Source organism: Scyliorhinus torazame, chromosome 11, assembly GCF_047496885.1.
Source record: "Scyliorhinus torazame isolate Kashiwa2021f chromosome 11, sScyTor2.1, whole genome shotgun sequence".
In the NCBI taxonomy this organism is placed as follows: Eukaryota; Metazoa; Chordata; class Chondrichthyes; order Carcharhiniformes; family Scyliorhinidae; genus Scyliorhinus; species Scyliorhinus torazame.
The window spans coordinates 4,703,495-4,722,897 of record NC_092717.1 but is presented as its reverse complement, the minus strand read 5'-3'; the positions used below and the strand labels follow the sequence as shown (position 1 = coordinate 4,722,897).

At 41.2% G+C, this 19,403-nt stretch overlaps 1 protein-coding gene across 2 annotated transcripts in view; it reads right to left on the bottom strand.

Annotated features, from left to right (window-relative positions):
* Positions 1 to 451: 451 nt before the first annotated feature.
* The window catches only part of LOC140385067 (septin-7), a 155,433-nt gene continuing 136,481 nt past the window's right edge, over positions 452 to 19,403 (bottom strand). Inside the window, exons 9-13 of one of the 2 annotated variants that reach the window (XM_072466868.1) lie at positions 9,695 to 9,820; positions 7,828 to 7,848; positions 5,907 to 6,042; positions 2,553 to 2,698; positions 452 to 1,524 (exon numbers count right to left, since the gene is read on the bottom strand). In XM_072466868.1, coding sequence (XP_072322969.1) covers positions 1,485 to 1,524; positions 2,553 to 2,698; positions 5,907 to 6,042; positions 7,828 to 7,848; positions 9,695 to 9,820 — 469 coding nt within the window. In that variant the 3' untranslated portion in view covers positions 452 to 1,484. The remainder of the gene's footprint in view (positions 1,525 to 2,552; positions 2,699 to 5,906; positions 6,043 to 7,827; positions 7,849 to 9,694; positions 9,821 to 19,403) is intronic. The other variant, XM_072466869.1, reaches the window with a different exon arrangement.

Genomic DNA, 19,403 nt, shown 5'->3' with positions numbered 1-19,403 from the left:
AAGGTTCGACACAACATTGTGGGCCGAAGGGCCTGTTCTGTGCTGTATTTTCTATGTTTTCTATCACATTGATCCCTATGGGAGTTTGCTATACGCAAATTGGCTGCCACATTTTCTCCATTACAAAATGGCTCCACTTCAAAGTACCCGAGTGTCTGTCAAGGGCTGGGGTCATAAAAGACGTACAAATGCCCATCTTTATTTTTCATTTCTTACACACTGCACACACTGAAAACAACCACACACTGAAAACTTCAGTGACACGCATGACATCGCAGGTTGGACTACACAAGTTATAGTCTCACTAATGCCCTAAGTGACATACTGGAACTGATCTCCATCCCTGTACCGAAATATAATCTTCAGGTCAATTGCAAACTCAAATTAGACTCCTGTTAACATGGCCGCAAGCCAGTCACCGCCAAGAAAAATCACATTGCTGCAGAAAGTATTTACGTCATCACAACATTGTTTTATTATGTGACTCTGTACAATACAAATAAAAATACAGAGATGGGTAACATGTATACAGCTAAATGTGACTCTTTCCCCCTCCCTCCCACCCACCCTCCCCACAACCCTCGGAGACCAGGAATTCCATTCAGTAAGGAGATACAAGCTTGACTGCACTTAGCTGGAGAAAGGTGCATTTATGGCTCCAGCGCTTACGTGTAAATGCAGTACTTTAGTCAGTTACAATAAAATGCAAGAGAAAGCATGTTGTTGAACCCCATTATTTCCTAACATACAAAAGCTATGCTTTTTTTCAAATTTTTCAGCATTTTGCTGGGCAATATATGATGAAATATCTAAATTAATTGTTACAATAAATGAAGCAGTTACAAAAAAAGGTAAATGTTTTGCTAGAGAACGTTAATTATTCAATGGAAACAGCAAAAATCTAAGACGACACATAATGGAAGTGGTTGAGATTCCACACAAGCCCTAGCCCTAGCTGTGGGAACAGGAAAACACTGAAAGGTGGAAAAGAAACTGGTGTTGCCCCCAGAACCGAAATGTGTTAAGACAAGACTATGTTATAGCTGCATTGTATGAGGTTTTGTGTGATTTCTGAAGTAGATTGAAGCTGCAACAAATTATAGCACTGTTTCTTATAAACATCGTTCAAAGTTCCCACATTTATGGAAGAACAGTTAATATTCTGTAAACAATCAACCACCAGAACATGATTGCATGACAGTAACACATTTATCTGCATAAAAAGGGAGGCATCAGGTTTTTTAAAAAATTCAGATGTTGTGTCTCTACATATATTACCCCAGATAACTCGAGACTTTTCTAGCTTCCTATTCCAGAGACTAAAAATAGAAATTAATGTACAAACATAATATTAGGTTGGCCATTTCACATGCTAATACATTAACATTATAGAGATAATAGGTGCAAAGTTGAATCCTTTCAAAATAAAGAAAAAAAATGTCCAGGGCTGGCAAATTGGCATAATTTGGTGGTCTTCAGATGTTTTAAAAGATTTTCCCTTTCTTCTTGTTTTTTTCCAAGGTCCTTTGAAATAAAAGAACATTTCTGTATCACCATCAACTGTCTGGAAAATTGAACTAAATATATATATATATATATATATTTTAAAAGCCACATGCATTAATATCCACACTTGATCCCTGATCAGTTAGCTGGTCTCAGCTGGAGTAGGTTACAGGCACAATGGTGGACAAATGTCTTGGGGTCAGGCTCTTTCTTAAGCAGCAATTTGTGGAAGTAACCAGGGGCATTGTGGGCATCAGCCTCCACTTGTAGCCAGGTGCAATGGGCATCGGTGCCCCTTTGGCGTCAGTAGGCTGTGGGTTGATGTCCCACTGTAGAGACCGGAGCACAAAAACCCAGACTGACTGTCCAGGAGAGTGCTGAGGGAGTGCTGCACTGTTGGAGGTGCGGTCCAATGATTAAGACAGTAAAGCAAGGCCTCATTTGTTCCCACAGGATAGATGCAAAATATCCCGTGGCACTATTCTGAAGAATGTAGAAGTTCTCCCCAGTATCCGGGCCAACATTTATCCTTTAACCAACATCACAGAAACAGATTGCCAGGTTTCTCACAATACTGTTTGTTCGAGTGCAAATTGTCGGTGTCTACTTTCCCACATTACCATACTGACCACACTTCATTGACTGCTGGATATTCCTAGATCATTAAAAGGGTGATATAAATGCAAATCATCTTTTCTCTTTCATTCATGGTCAAAGGCAGAAGCCTAAGCTGAAGGCTCAACATGACCCATGGTACTGCCGGACGTTACCAGCTGCTGCCAGCACAATGCAGGAAAACTTTTTGCCCCATTGTTGAGCAGTAAATTTTACCGCCGGTCATATAAACCCCGATGAATCCACTGGACATTTGCATCTCTTTCAAGGCTCTGTGATTGGATGAACAAGTTGGAAACTCCCATTAACAAAAAGCCAATTGCAGTGACTACGGCATAATCAAGGGGTCGTGTTGTGCAACAACTAAAGCCAGTGTCAATTATTTAAACCTAAAAGTGATAGTGTGAGCGTGAGTGTGTGAAGTGGTGTACCTGGTAGAATCTAGTTTTTGCTGTTCCAGAATACGCTGTTGAGCCTCCCAGTTCTGTTTCTCATCTTCAAACTGGCGACGTTTTTCCTCAAGTTCTTTGTGCTGTGCTTCCAAATTCTTCTTCATTTGTTCATGGCGTCGCTGGAGCTACAAGATACAAAGTAATTACATTAAAGCAGGCTTAAATCATACCCCCTCAAACCCATACTGCCTCTTACACCCATGTTATACAAAAATACAGAACTCTTCAATTCACACTCCAGCAATGAATCTTCGATATTTCACTGCAGGAGACAAGATGAAGGAGGCAGTGAGGATAAGCTGTCACTTCACCACCCACTCAAAGCATTTTCTTTTGAAGATGATTAACAAAGCTTTTTTTTTTTTTTAAAAACGGAGAATCCCTAAGCTGCACTGATATGGCTGCAAACATTTAAAATAAATGCCACAGCATAAAAGCTGCTGTCTCTCTCAATTCATAGAATCTATACAGTGCAGAAGGAGGCCATTCGGTCCATCGGGTCTCCACCGACCCTCCAAAAGAGCACCTTACCCAAGCCCAATCCCAGTTACTCCGTAACCTCACCTAACCTTTTTTAAAAAATATAAATTTAGAGTGTCCAATTCATTTTTTCCAATGAAGGGGCAATTTAGCGTGGCGGGCCCACCTACCCTGCACATCGTTGGGTTGTGGGGACGAAATCCCAACAGTTACGTAAATCATTCATGGGACATGAGCATCATTGACAAGGCCAGTCAATCCGAAATTGCCTTTGGAGAAGGTGGTGGTGGTGAGCTGCCTTTATGAATTTCTGCAGTCCATCTGGTGTAGGTACATCCAGAGTGCTGTTTAAAGGGAGTTACAGGATTTTGACGCAGTGACATTGAAGGAACAGCGATATAGTTCCAAGTCAGGATTGTGTGTGCATGATGAGGTCTCCTTTCACCTGGAGCACTATGCTCGGTTTATCAAGAAGCGTACATCAACCTTGGGAGGGAGAAGTGGAGTATAGATTCACCAGAAGGAGCTAAATTATGAATATTATCGAAACGTAGCTCGCATTCCTGAGCTTAGAAGGTTGAAGGATATTTTAATCAATGTCTTTAAAACGATAAAGGGATTCAATGAATAGAGAGAGAAACTATTTCCTTTGGTGGGAAGTCTAAAACAAGAAAGCATAACATTAAAATGACAGCTGGACCATGTCGAAGTGAAAACAGGGAGCACTTTCTCCACATAAAGGGCATTGTAATTTACAATTCTCCACACCCCAAATACCACATGCGCATGATGGGGGTCAGGGGGAGGGAGTGATCAACAAACATTTTCAATACTGAGATTGATGATTTTTTGCAAGGAATATGGGGCAAAGTTGATTAAAGGGAACGAAGGTGCTGATTAGCCTGGACTCCACCAAATGGTGGAACAGGCTCAAGGAACTAAATGGTCGCATCCTGTTCCCATGTTCATGTATTGTTTTGATGGAAGCTAATTTTTTTCTACATTCTAAATTATCTTTTCATTTAGTTATGGGGTACTGTGGTGCTACAATGAACACAAAGGTACATCCTGCTTCGGGGGGTGGGGAGGAGAATAAAAGCGACGGTAGTGTATAATGGTCACTGGACTAGTAATCCAGAGGCCCAGGTTACACCTCTGGGGACAAGGGTTCAAATCCCACCACCGCAGCTGGTGGAATTTCAATTCAATTAATAAATCAGGAATGTAAAGCTGGTCTCAGGAATGGTGACCATGAAAAGCTGTCACCAATTGCGGTAAAGGTCCATCTGGTTCACTAATGTACTTTAGGGAAGGAAATCTGCCGACCTTACCCGGTCTGTCCTACATGTGACTTCAGACGCACAACAATGTGGTTGGCTCTTAAATGCCCTCTTAAATGGCCGAGCAAATAATGCTAGCAAATAAAATTCTAGGGAAGGAATCAATACAGTATCTCAAAATTTCAATTCAATATTGAGGATCGAGTGGTAATTAATTGTTTTTATTTTAAAAAGTCAATTCAAATCAAGTAACGCTGAGGGAACTCCATGTATACATTTTCCAAAGTTAGTTATCAACCACCTAAGCATAGTCCATTTACTGTTTTATTTCTTCAAAAATTTAAATTATCCCAGTGAAATGTGCAACTCACGCTCACAGTTTACAAGCTGTTTAGCTATTAATATATACCTGAATTACAGAAGGCAAAATTGTACCAATTTTGAACAGCCAAAGGTTTTATTCCATTTGGCATTCCAATGGTAATGTATGTAATATTTTATTTGAAAACAGTACTGGGGAATTTGAGCCAATGTCCACACGAATCATCAGCTTTATGTCACAATCTTGATTTCTCAAATTTCCACGCCCCTCCCTGCCCACAACCAAAAGAGGAGCAATCAAGGAACCACTCAGTCTCTGGGGACAAGCTTGCACGTTCAGCAAATAAAGTTTCAAAGCAGGTCCACCCTCTGAAGAGGTACGCAGACAGATCGAGCACAGACTCAGCTGAATGACACCGCGGCTTAAAGAGTTCAATTATAAAAACAGGTTACACAAACGTGGGTGAAATGGTTTCCCACAGGGAGGGAATGTGAACTCCGCATTAGGCAAGAATATACAGTTACAGAATACAGTGGTGATCTTATTGGACTAATAATTTTGAGAACATGAGCTCAAATCCTTCCACTGGCAAATTCATCAAAATATCTTTCTATAAAGCTGAGTGTGACCATGAGCTGTCAGAATGTTGTAATTAATGCTGACGTATTTTGGGGGGACATATTGGTGTAGTGGTCATGTCACTGGACTAGTCAACTAGAGGCCCAGGCTAATGCCCAGGGGACAGGAGTCCAAATTTCACCACGGTTGATGAAATTTAAATTCAATTAATAAATCTGGAATGTGAAGCTAACCTCAGAAATGATGGCCATGAAACCATCACAGATTGTTGTAAAAAGCCAACTGGTTCGCTGATGTCCTTGAGGGAAGACAATCTGCCATCCTTAACTGGTCTGGACGTGACTCCAGACCCACACCCACAGGGTGGAAAATAAATGGCTGCCCCATCAGCAGCATGCAAACCCTGAGAATTATATATTTTGAAAATATGTGCCGACAACTCCAGTAGCTTGAGTGGAACACCCCAGCAGAGAGATAGATCTGGAGTGACAGACTCTTAATTAACCACCCCAGAAAACTTCAGAGCTCGACAATTACTGTACTTTGAGAAATGATCGCACGTAGGCAAATTAATATAAGCAACACGTATTTTGAAATCTGTGGATGCAGACATCAGAAATACAATCTTTCTTGCAAATTGTAAAGGAGTTTACATTCATGAGTGGTAAATACCTCTGCCTCCGAATCTTTCAGCTTCTGAATCTTCTCCTTGACTTTCATTTCAAAGACTTGTTCCATTTCCATCTCCATCTTCTTCATCTTTGCAACATGCTCTCTCCGTTCTTCCTCCATCTGAGCCAGAGGGCTTCTATGGGCAGTAAAGAGGATTAATGAGTTAGTTTCACAATGTACACAATACATGAACAGCAGATGTAAAATATAGGATCAATGTGATTTTGAGTTGTAGAAGAACCAAATCAGGAAATTGTTTCAAATGTGCCAAGCCATAATAAGCATGTCAACTCCACCAAATGATTACCACACCATCTCAATCTTCAGCCCAAAACCTACGGCAATGGAATAGGAAAGTCTTCTTCAAGTCTCTGGAGAAATCACTGTCCTCACTCCCAGTCAGCATGAAAAGCTCATGGGAAGATGGGATTTGCCTCTTGTGAATACATTACAAACATGTGCGTGAATGCACGGACTTGTTTAATTTAGCTTTTCAAGTAGCTTATTCTCCCTCCAGGCTTCCTTACAAGTTTTTTTATGATCAATACCTGCAGTTACAAACCTATGACTTCCTGGAGAAACTGTAAGGTCCGAGTCAGAAGTCCCCATCGTTGATTTTACTGGTTAAACTACCCATCGATGGGCATGGAATGAAAAATATCAGAAAACTGAGGCAAAACAGTATGGAGCCAAAATCCAATAGATGCTCACTTCATGCAGGAAATCTGGTACATGAACAACTTAGCTCAACTTTCTACAGAATGTGACATGTAAAGTATGCGACTAACATTTTTTGATTCAATGAGATGAGTGAAGGAATGTCTTGTAAAGCAGTGAGCTCCAGTGGGGTAGACACCCGATGAAAACATATCCAGATTTCACGAGATCTATATTCTGTTTTGATCACAATCTAATAAACACTCCATTGTTTTTTAGAAACATTGTCTGGAAGTTTACTCTCAAGACAAGTCTCTTCAAAACTAATTATTAACAAAATCACATCATTCCCAAAGCCAAGTGATCGATGCCTAAGGAAAACAAAAAGAGGAAAAAGGGAATGCAAAACCAGCCAGTTGAATCCTGAAGAAAAAGTTCCAGTCATCCTGATGGAAACCATTTAGTACAAAGAACAGCATATCAAAGGGAATGTCGGCCAGCAAGAGGTTATTTGGCTGTATTGTAGAACAGTGCTGGGGAACGACACCACCGTCTTTCCTTTGACTAAAATCACGTGGCTCCACTTTTCCTAGATATCCATCAGAAGAATGCAATCATTAACTAGGCCATTAACATCAACTGCAATCATTGAAGCTGCACCTTACGGCTTCCATTGAACAAAAGGGGATTGGAAGCAGAAGGTCCAGAGCATGGTACTGCTACGGCCTCCACTCCTAAAAGGACTTGTAGAACTGTGGGAGAGAGGAAAAAAGCAAGAAGCAGTTCAAAGACTTGCATACAAGCACCGATCTGTGGAAGCCTTTTCATCCTTCCTGCCAGCTCCCCTTACGATTACCAGAAAATTAATGTTTAACAAGCAGAGAAAGTTGGTAAAGATTGCTCCAAAAATAACACTGCTGAATTTTAAAAAGTCAATCTGCATAACTTTTGTTAACATGTCCATATAATCCGATAATGCCTTAACTTGAAAGAAAATATTTAAATTGGCGCTCTGGTCCAAGACATCAGGTCCAGCCATTTTGATCATTCACTTCTTTTATCACTAATCAAGTATCTTATTGATAACAGGGAATATTTTTGGAACAAGCAATGTTTTTTTAAACAATTATGACCACTTGTGGCGATAACACGAGAAAACCCACCCGACGTCAGAAATTTAATACTCGTGTCCAACGGAACTGAAATTCAAGTTGATGCTAAAAATGTTGGAAAGTTCTTTCAAATAATTTAAACAACCACTTACATGCCTTCAACTGTGTCAAATCTAAAAAAAAACAGATACACAGACACTTAGGATGAGGAAAACACAGTTTTACATTAAATTACATGGAGGGGTTATAAAGGTGAAATAAAACATTTAAAATCGGACATTATGCAATTTCATTCAATGACGCAAATGCGTAACATCCAAGAATACAGTTTGTTTCTACAAAGATTCAGATTTTCCCATGATGTGCAAGGTATCTGACTGCAAGTTGAACCATCCGGTCCCACAGCCTTATAATTCAAAACGTGTGGAGGACTAATTGAATTGGCTAAAGAATTCCGAATGTAAACTGTTCGTGGGTTTCAGCTATGGGAGACTGTTACCCATGAAAAATAAATTGGCATAAAGTAATGTTTTGCTATGTGGAGAGACAGTGAAGCCAGAATAACATCTGAATGGTTAAGGTATTGGCTGCACTAATTATTGATGAAACTGATCAGTTGGATAAGAAACGAGATGGACAAAAGTATTCTACTGTCTGCTCCATTTCTCTGGCCTACGTCCATTAAGTAGCACAACTCTATTTCCAATTCTAGTGCTGCTCACCATATTTACCTGAGTTGACATTTAATTGCGACATATTCCCTTGCACATCACAGATATTCTGACAAAGTTGGTGTGGAGCAATTTGACTCACAATCACTTTTCACTCCAAATTATTAGAAGTTTTGATATTTTAAAAACTTATTTCAGCTTTACAAAGACAGCATTTCTTCTGGCCAGCGCACTCAATATGAACTTTAAAGCTACAAAAAAGCAGCCTTCAAATTTTGATAGCAATTAAATGCAATGTAAACATTTGAATTATTCTATATTGTTACAATTGTACAGTTTTTGAAAAGATCCGATACCTTCCGAAATACTGTCTTCAAACTCCATGTGTTTTAAAATGTGTATTTCCTTTATATCACTCATACAAAATAACATGGTTAAAAATCTGGGCCCAAGAACACTGCCACAAAATGTACATCATCTTACAGTCACATCTATCAGTTGGCTGACTAAAAAATGTGAAATTAAAAGATTAAAAATCAAAGTCGAACAATAACAGCTAAACAGTTGGCTCATTACCACAGTCATTGACATATCATGAGCTACCAGTTTCAGTCTCGTCACTGTAATGAGTGTAAGTGTGCAAGCTCAGTAATCCGACACCAAGTGAAGCATCAGTGCAAGCTGATGAACTGGGGAATACCGCAGGTCACTTATTGGCATTGGCCATGATCTTGGAGCTGGCCATGACCAAATGGATAGACAGGAGGTAATGACATGGGTAAGGCACAGGAAGAAATGGTTAAAATCTCTGCAGCATGGGATAGCAATATTGATGTGTCAAGGTTCTCTGCAGAAATAAACATCTATGAGCTCGAGGCCCAAAGCTTTGCATCTCTAAACGTAGATGAGAAACACAGGCACAAGTAAACAACTAAGAGTTTTGCCTTATGAGATAGACAAGATCAACATATATTCAATACATTTTATACCGGTTTTCCCATTTATAAAACATTTTAAAGCATCTACAATTATTACCACAGATAATTTCACTCCAGAATATTGCACTCTTTCAATGCTGAATAGCCAAACTTTAGGAAAACCATAAATCACAAACTGTTTTGTGCACGTGGAACAAAAGCAAGACATTTTAGACACAGCAGACTACATAAGGTTTCCAGATGTTTGTTAACGGAGGACACCATGAAGAAAGAGAAAGAATTTTGAGGAAAGTAGAACATTTTCAGCAAATCCCCTCAGCAGTTTTGATTGGCCACCATTTACTTTGTGTAAAGAAATGAAATGGTTAAGAATTTGCCCAAACGGTAAGAGGACAAAACAGGTTTCTTACTTGGTCAACTGTCCTTTATTTTTATTGTTATCAACACCATTGTATGTAACTGCAGCCAATTTTCTGCTCCTGTAGTTCTCATAATGAACATTGTTGGTGACATCCTTCAGATCTTGCATGTGAGTTCTGTGTGGAGCAAGAAACCAACAGGTTACACAATCTGGCACATACTAATAATCTTTATTAGTGTCACAAGTAGGCTTACATTAACATGGCAATGAAGTTACTGTGAAAATCCCCTAGTCGCCACACTCCGGCCCCTGTTCGGGTACACGGAGGGAGAAGTCAGAACATCCAATTCACCTAAAAGCATGACTTTCGGGGCTTGTGGGAGGAAACCGGAGCACCGGGAGGAAACCCACGCAGACACGGGGAGAATGTGCAGACTCCGCACAGACAGTGACCCAAGCCGGGAATCGAACCTGGGACATAATCCACGGCCTTACTATTACCATCACAAACTAAGTTCCATCGGTATAAAAGCCAAAAAGCGATCCAAGGATTTAATTTTACGACCTTCAATATAAAGTATTGTCGGGTACAACAAGAACTTCCATTAGGAGTGTACTTCAGTTTAGTCTGCCTCATTTGGCGTTTACTCACATTTAATTTTTTGCAGCAAATCTCAGGACAACTAATTCATTGAGCCAAATTCAAAGCTATTGTGCTGAGAAAAATCACTAAAAACTGTGGCGAAGCTGCCTAGACATCAGACATCCAGGAGCTTCCCCACCCCATCCCAAACAGTCTGTGCTACATATAACTATAATGTTCTACATATTAAAAGGGCATGACTCCATCTTAGAACGAACAAACCCTCAGGCCCCAAGTGTGTTTGAATAAAAACTGGTTCATACAAAATGTGCATTCAGCAAATCTAAATGGCACAATTGGCTCCCAACAGCTTGTTTCCATCATTATAATAACCAACACATTTAACAGCTTTCATCGGAGATGGGTTGCCATCAGGTGTAGGATGATAACCGTCTAACTAACCTTCAGAGGGGCTGGCAAAGAAACTCAGGCTTTTCGCACCAACCTCAAACAGTAAAATCTTTTGTATGTGGAGATGGGCTGAACACTCGTTAGCTCTAAGTGGCTGACAGCTTCCCTACAATCAAATCTTTATGCTACACTTCCCAGCAAGCAGATTTTATACTGAGTCACAGCACTCAGCCTGTGAACTGTTCACTCTAGTCTTTCTTGTAACACTGAAGGAGAATACAAATAGCACTTTAACTACTGGCGTCTTCAAACCTATGAAATAAAGAATACAAGACCATAGTATACAGTGGTCTGATCCTTTCCACACAGGCCAGTTTTATAACAGAGGAGAGTTTGTTCTATATCCCTATTTCTGTTACGTTGCCAAAGTAAACTGCATCAGCGTTCCAACTTATCCTTAAAGCTATTCCCTGTACGACATTCACCTGACAACCGCAGCTTGGGTTGGATTCCTTAAATCATTCCTCAGGGTTTGAGGAAAGATGTTAAATAAGTCTACATTAATATTCAGATATGTTTATATTTAAAACAATAAGTTACGTGTAGACGGTCATGGACATTATCCAATCATATTTTCCTGTCTAATTTGTTAACGCATCAATTAAAAAGCTTACGGCTAAATTCAATTTACGGAAGAAAAAAAGTTGTATTCCCAAATCTGACAGCCGTAGCCAGCTAAAGGCGTAAGGAATTAATGCACCGAGCATCTGCCCTTCAAGAATCTGGAAAATAGGTTAAGCGTTGGGAGACTACATTACACAGTAACTTCTCAAAAGCAAATTAATCTGTTCACTTAGTGATTTTCCAAATCTGATTGTTCATAACAGCTTTGACGCTGGTGCATGCTCCTCCACACTGGGATCAATACACTGCAGCTGGTTAGAAACTAATCAATATGTATTAAAAAAGGAGGATTACATATTGATTTAAAATTGCTTGACTAAATTGTGACAGTAGATTTGTTGTCCCAATCCTTTCTAGCTCTCCCCACATCCATACAGAAAAAACATGCAAACTTTCACTTAACATTTGAAAAACCATAGTAAACTGCAGAAAACAATCTGGTTTACCGGGTACAGCAGATTTAACTGTGGTTCATTAAAAATGAACTGGCAACATTTGTGCCCCAAACCCCCAGGGTAAAATACAATTAGTTAACAACGTATGTGATTTTTCACATCAGACATATATCACATTTGAACATGGGGGATATATATATATATTTAAAAACTGATTGCAGCAGTAATGTGATGTGACTGGTGAGTATTTTATTTGGCAGTGATGTAGGAACTTAATGCTATAGATTTTACAAATGAACATTATTGAGCAATTTCCATGTATCACAGTTTATTTGTTGGGGGGCAGGGAAGAGGGAGGGTGATTACGGTAGAATAAAATTTAGCAAACACGTCAATTTGCTCTCCAATTACTATGTTTTAATGATCTTACTCAAGACTTGTGGAAGAATAGGTCTTCAAAATGACCCTTCCTTACATATGGCACACAATACATGGGAATAGCACCACTATAGCTTCAATTAGCACAATGTTCCTAAAGCGGATAACTTTCATTAACATCAGCAGATTTTTTAACAGAAGCAGATCCTTTTATTAATTGTCACCATTTTTTACAGGTGTGAAATACAAGGTGGGTTTTTTTGAGAGGGCGATGAAGACGAAACACATCAAAATCCCTTCGTTCTACAAACTACTCTTCAAATATTGACCAAAATGGAGCTCATTTTAAATTCAAGCTTTGTTACTCAAGTATCTTATGTATTGACATACGTGACATACTTGACAGCTTTTGATGTTCTGAAACAAAAAATTAATTATTGGTGAGACGAATGTGAACAGAAGCAGCTGATCAGAGTGATCACGCTTAAAGCTACATAGCTGCGAACAAACACCCAGCTTTGTCAAGGATGACAGCCCAAATAAACCTAACAACTCAAACCGATAACTCAAACATAATCATGAAGAAAGGTTTATGGCGAGGCCACTGACAGAAGAAACTGAAGTGATATTCCTTTAAACTACTTGGCTAATATGTTTTGTGTTGATGTCACATTGCAATCTACAATTCAATTTGTTTTTTTTTGACACAAGGCTACTGCAATCACCCCCACTCGAGGGAGCTCTCAGGCTTTCCATCATGATTCAGTATCCGCTGAATTCACCACATGAACTTGGATGGACTTTGAATGGAAACTATTCATGAAATAAGAAATGACAATGGGTATGGTTTTTGACAAAACTGCCTGCACGGATTTGTCCAGTTGTGCAAAAGAAAGGTTGTATTTTAATTCTACCATGTATTATCAGTGCACAGTTGTTAAAACCGTGCAGTTGAACACAATATTTGGGCTGTTTTCTCAAGACCTTGTGGTTTTGATTTGGGACAGGTTTGCTTGATATGGAGCTTTGCAGCACTGGACATAGCAACCAAGCGGCTGAGGTATTGCCTTGTCTTCTTGTTCTGGGAATCTGGGTGAAGCAGTATTTATTCCTCAAGAAGAGTTTCCTCCGTGAGCATCAGGAATCAATGCATATGGTGTGAAACAAAGAGTAACAGCTTCCAGTCAGGGTGGAAGGAAGTTCTACTGTTCTGATCACAACCCCAGCCTCTGAAAGAGCGGCCCTCAAAGCAGCTCATTGCCAGGAGGCACAAAGGCACCAAACTTAAGCGTGACCTAAGACGACAAAATATTATTCTGATGTGAACATATGTAACGGAGGGGCAGTGGTGGTACTTCACATTCCCTCAGGGTAAAGCAATGAACGGTAGGCATCGCAGAAACATAGAAACAAGGAGTAGCCCATTCAGTCTTTCGAGCCTGCTCCGCCATTCAATATGATCGTGGCTGATTCTCGATCTCAATACATAATTCCCACTTTCCCCCCATACTCCTTGATGCTATTAAAATCTTATCTATCGACATTCAGTTACTTGGCCTCCACAGCCTTCTGTGGTATAGAATTCCACAGGTCCATTACCCCGAGTGAAGAAATGTTTCCTCGTCTCAGTCCTAACTGGTCTACCCTGTATTCCGAGACTCTATCCCTGGTTCTCAATTCCCCAACAGGAGAAAACATCCTTTCTGCATCTAGGTCTGTCCAGCCCCGTTAGAATTTTAGACATTTCAATCAGATCTCCTCTTGCCCCTTCGAAACTCGAGTGAATACAGTTCCAATCTCTCCTCATAGGACAGTCCCGCCAACAACCTCCGCTTCACTCCCTCTGTGGCAAATGCATCCTTTCTTGGGTAAAGAGACCAAATAATATGCAAACGTCCAGACGAGGTCTCACCAAGGCCCTAATCTCTACTTCGGAACTCAAATCCTCTTGCAATGAAGGCCAACATACCATTTGCCTTCCGAATCGCTTGCTTCACATTCCAATCTGTAATTATCTTGCAATTGTGTCTCTCCTAAGTATGCCGCGTTTGTGAACCTGCCTGCACCTCACCTAATGAAGGAGCAGCGCTCCAAAAGCTTGTGATTTCAAATAAACTCTTGGACTTTAACCTATTGTTGCAAGACATCTTACTGTGCCCTCCCCAGTCCAGCGCTGGCATCTCCACATCATCAGCAAACTTGGAAACGTTACATTTGGTTCCCTCATCCAGGTCATTTATACATATATCATGAACAGCTGAGGCCATAAGCTCTGATGCCTGTGGTATCCCACAAGTCACTGCCGCCACTTGGAAAAGGACCCATTTATTCCCACTCTGTTTCCTGTCTGTCAACCAGTTCTTGATACATTACCACCGATCCCATGTGCTTTACAGAACAGAGCTGCTGGCATTTTGGATACTATACCATAATCCCGTTACTGAGCTACTCCAATGGCTGGCACCAACCTGTGCAATAGCACACAGCTTTATTTTATGCGGCAGACACCTAATGACCGTTTTTGATTCCACTTGTTAAATTAGTTCAGTCACTTTCACCAATGATGCTGGGTTAGTAAGGCTGATCTAGAATAGTACAGGAGCTGATGTTTGAAGCCCTCAGGTAGTCGGTGCTCCAGTTGAAAATCTTCAGCAATTTATAGAAATCTATGCAGATTGTTAAATCTGGACATTATCGTTTGTCATCTTGATTCAACACAAATGAAGCTTTAACGGCAATGATAATTAACTTGGTGCTCAATGGCAGGGTTCCAGCACCAAGCTGCCATCTCGAGGGCTGGTTCAGCTCACTTGGCTGGACAGCTGGTTTGTGATGCAGAGCGAGGCCAGCAGCGCGGGTTTAATTCCCGTACTGGCAGAGATTATTCATGAAAGCCCCACCTTCTCAGATTCACCCCTCGCTGAACCAAAATCTTGGTCAAAGAGGTGCTTTTAAGAGAGAAAAGAGGTAAACAGATGCAGGCGTTTAGGGCGGTTAAGGTAGCTTACAATTCAGGTATTGTTCAAAGTTGACAATATTTGAGTGACATCAAGATGGGAGGGGGAAAGATTTCAACCAATCATGAGCTGGCTGATCAGACACAGACTGGTTTGGAGGGGGAAGAAATGAAAACCATTGACAGGTGTAAACCAAATTTTTAACTGCTTTTTTAATATTGAATAAGAAAATGCCATTTCCTACAAATTGAGCCATGACAAAGGTTCATCAATTTAAAATTGCCCAAGAGGAATGGGGTTAGCAGAAACATCTTGATGTAGAAAGTTGCTGGAGCGTAGAATGCATCACAGCAGGAAGTGGAGTCAGAGACCACTGCTGGTTCAAACGAAAGACCGGACCAGATTATAGAGACAGAAATATAAAGGGGCTGTGGAGAGAAATCAGGGTTGTGCAATTAGGTTTGGACTGGTCCAGCAAAGAGATGGCATGGACACAATGGTCCCCGATTGTGTTGTAAACATTAATACAAAAACTACAGATGCTGGAAATATGAAATAAAAACAGAAAATCCTCAACATCGGTAGAGAGAGAAACAGAGTTAACCTTTCAGCTCGTGACCCTTCATTAGAAGTGGAAAAAGGTAAAGTTGTAACAGGTTTCAAACAAATACAGACTGGTGTCACGGAGCATGCTGCTATTATCTGCGAGTGTACCCCAACGTGGAACACTAGTTCCTGGGGGTGTATAGTTTTGTTTTGGTTTGGTGAAGCCCAAGTCGTCGTGTGTAAATTATTCAAGACTATTTTTTGAAGGAAAGAAAAGACAAATGACCATGAACAAGACTACTCAACTCTGTGACAATTAGGTTCATCAATTACTAAACAAACACGCAGGTTATGTAGAATGTACCCCTTGTTCCAAAATATATCTACAATCCCTGAACTCCAGTCTTCCCCCTTTCCCCCAAACAACATCCAAATTAAATAAATCTACAAGTTGAAACCAGCTTTTTGCCACACAATACGGGATGATAATCCAGTCGGGGAAACATCTTGTCGTGGCCCGGCAAAGATATTTAAACTACCTTTGCGAAGGGTTTGTGCACTGCCTTGGTCCAAAGACTTAGAGGCTTAGATATAAAACTTGACCTTCAGGCTTGGTAGCTGGGAACTGCTTCTGTCTGCCAAATGTTAACTGGCCAATATTGCTCGAGGGTCCAGCCAATTATACCTTTGTTGCACTTGTGTATTTGGCTGTCTGCAAATCAAATTACTGGACTCCAGACATGACCCAAGTACACCTCATTGATCTTCTCAATCGAGGTAAACTGTTTCTTTCATCATCTAGATCATTCTGATCTAAAATCCAACTTTTACAAATGCACCATAGAAAGCATCCTATCGGGCTGCATCACAGCCTGGTATGGCAACTGCTCAGCCCAAGATCGTAAGAAACTACAGAGTCGTGAACACAGTCCATCATGCGAACCCGCCTCCCATCCATGGACTCCATCTACACCTCCCGCTGCCTGGGGAAAGCGGGCAGCATAATCAAAGATCCCTCCCACCCGGGTTATTCCCTCTTCCAACTTCTTCCGTTGGGCAGGAGATACAAAAGTGTGAGAACACGCACGAACAGATTCAAAAACAGCTTCTTCCCCGCTGTTACCAGACTCCTAAATGACCCTCTTATGGACTGAACTGATCCCTTCACACATCTTCTCTGCTGAGTATGCTTCTCTACACACTGCATGTTTCACCCGATGTCTGTGTTTATGAATTTACATCATGTATTTATTTTTGCCTTCTGTAGTTTTTTCATGTATGGAGTGATCTGTCTGAACTGGAAACAAAACAATACTTTTCACTGTACCTCGGTACACATGACAATAAACAAATCCAATCCAAATGCCATACAGCCTTGTTAACGAGAGAAATGCATCTCACCAGCCTTTTGAATACTGGCTACTGCTGTCTCTAGGCAGATTCCTACCTGTTGTTGGGCAGGTCACATCCTATTATGTTTTGTTAAATTTGTTTTACTGTTGTTGCTGGACAAATTCATGACACGGGGGATGGTAAGTGGGAGGAAAGAACAAAAGAGCAAGTTTATGATGCGGCGTCAGGCAGGAAGAATGAACCCTTTCCTCTTCGCCAGGGCCCAAACACTCCTTCCAGATGAAACCGTGATTTACTTGTACCTGCTTCAATTTTGCAAACTGTATGTGCAATGCAGTCTCCTCTACATTGGGAAGACCAAATGCAGATTGGTTGGTCACTTGCTGTGGAAAACTCTCATTTAATTTACACGCCTGACCCCGTGCTTCCAACTGCCTGCCATCTTAACTCTGACCTTCTGCAATGTACCAGCAAAGCTCAACATTAGCATAGACGGCTGCATCTCATCTTTCAATTCAGCACTTTACAGCCTTCCGACCTCAGCATTTGAATTCAACAATTTTAGGTCAAAACTATTTCCCTCATTTTCTCAAGACAGCAGGTTGGCAATGACGCTGATTTTTAATTTCCACCTCAGCGAACCATTTTTGTTTCTTTCCTTGCCCCATTACCATCTCCTTTTGCCTTACACCATCACCCCATTGTCATATAATCTCTCCAGTCTTCCATCGCATCACAGACCCTCCCTTTTCCTCTATCCTCCTCTCCCCACTTTCTCTCCCTCGGTACTTGCATAAAACCTGTTAACGCTCTAACTTTTTCCAGTTCTGATGAAAGATCACAGATCTGAAATGTCAATTCTGTTTCATTCTACACAAATGCGGCCTGACCAGCAGAGTATTTCCAGCATTTTCTGTTTTTAGTGCTGTAATCTTTAATGGGTCTGTGGCACACCATGATGGGACTGGGGAACAATAAACATTAGAACCATTTAAGCGTCAGTCTACAAGATAAAGGATTTGTAAATATTGTGTAATGATTGAACATATTTGCATTGTGTGGCAGTGTAGATAAGATGCCGAGGGTATTCATTAATCAATCGCATGGAACACAGCATAAATTTCAGGATGTGATAAGAGGGTAACTTGGAGCTTATTGGTTACGGGGATATCATGTGCATTTTTGGCTGTCAGATTACAAAAAAGGTATCCTGGTGCAGAGGACATTCAATACCTGCCTTCAGACACCCAAGCGACCAGAGACTAAGGAAATAGAGTTTGCTTACAAAGAAAAGGAGATAATAAATAAATCTTACAAATATACAAGATCCTGAAGCTTGACAAGCTCAACCCTAAGAAACCATAGTGCCAAGAATGATAATGAGGCAGCATGGGATGGATCTCAGGAGCAGAATGGAGAGATCAAATGTTCACAAAGAGCGAGGAATGTTTGAATGGACTGCCAAGTAATTTTACGAGTGAGCTGGATATAGACGAGCGTTACAGACTCCCGTCGGTTGTGGCAAGGCCTAAACAACGTAACGGGCTACAAAGTGAAGCCGAGCAGAATCTCCGGTAGCAGAGCACCCTCCCAGATGAACTCAATGCATTCTATGCTCGGTTCGAGCAGGAAACCATCAAACCGCTGTTGGCTATCCCAGCAGCTCCAGACACACCCATACACATTGCCACAGCTTCCGAAGTCAGATCAGCCTTCTTGAAAGTGAACCCTCGGAAGGCGATGGGGCTGGGCGGGGTCCCTGGTCATGCACTCAGATCCTGCACGTACCAGCTGGCAGATGTGTTTGTGGATGTCTACAACCTGTCCCTACTCCGTTCCGAGGTCCCCACCTGCTTCAAGAAGACCACCATCATACCAGTGCCAAAGAAGAACCAAGCAATGTGCCTCAAAGATTATCGTCCGGTGGCCCTGACATTGATTGTGATGAAGTGCTTCGAGAGGTTGGTCATGAGACACATCAACTCCATACTCCCAGAATGTCTTGATCCACTGCAATTCGCATTCCGTCGCAACCAGTCCACAGCAGACGCCATCTCCCTGACCCAACACTCATCCCTGGAGCACCTCAACCACAAGAACTCCTACGCCAGGCTCCTATTTACGGACTACAGGTCCACCTTCAACACCATAATCCTAGCCAAGCTCATATCAAAGCTCCAAAACCTAGGACTTGGCTCCTCACTCTGCAACTGGTTTCTCGACTTTCTGACCCATAGACCACAATCAGTAAGAATAAACAACACCCACCTCCTCCACGATAGTCCTCAATATCGGGGCCCCGCAACGCTGCGTACATAGCCCCTTACACACACACACGACTGCGTGGCAAAATGTGGCGCCAACTCCATCTACAAGTTTGCTGATGACACAACCACAGTGTGTCGGATCTCGAACAACGAGTCAGAATACAGGAGAGAGATAGAGAACAGA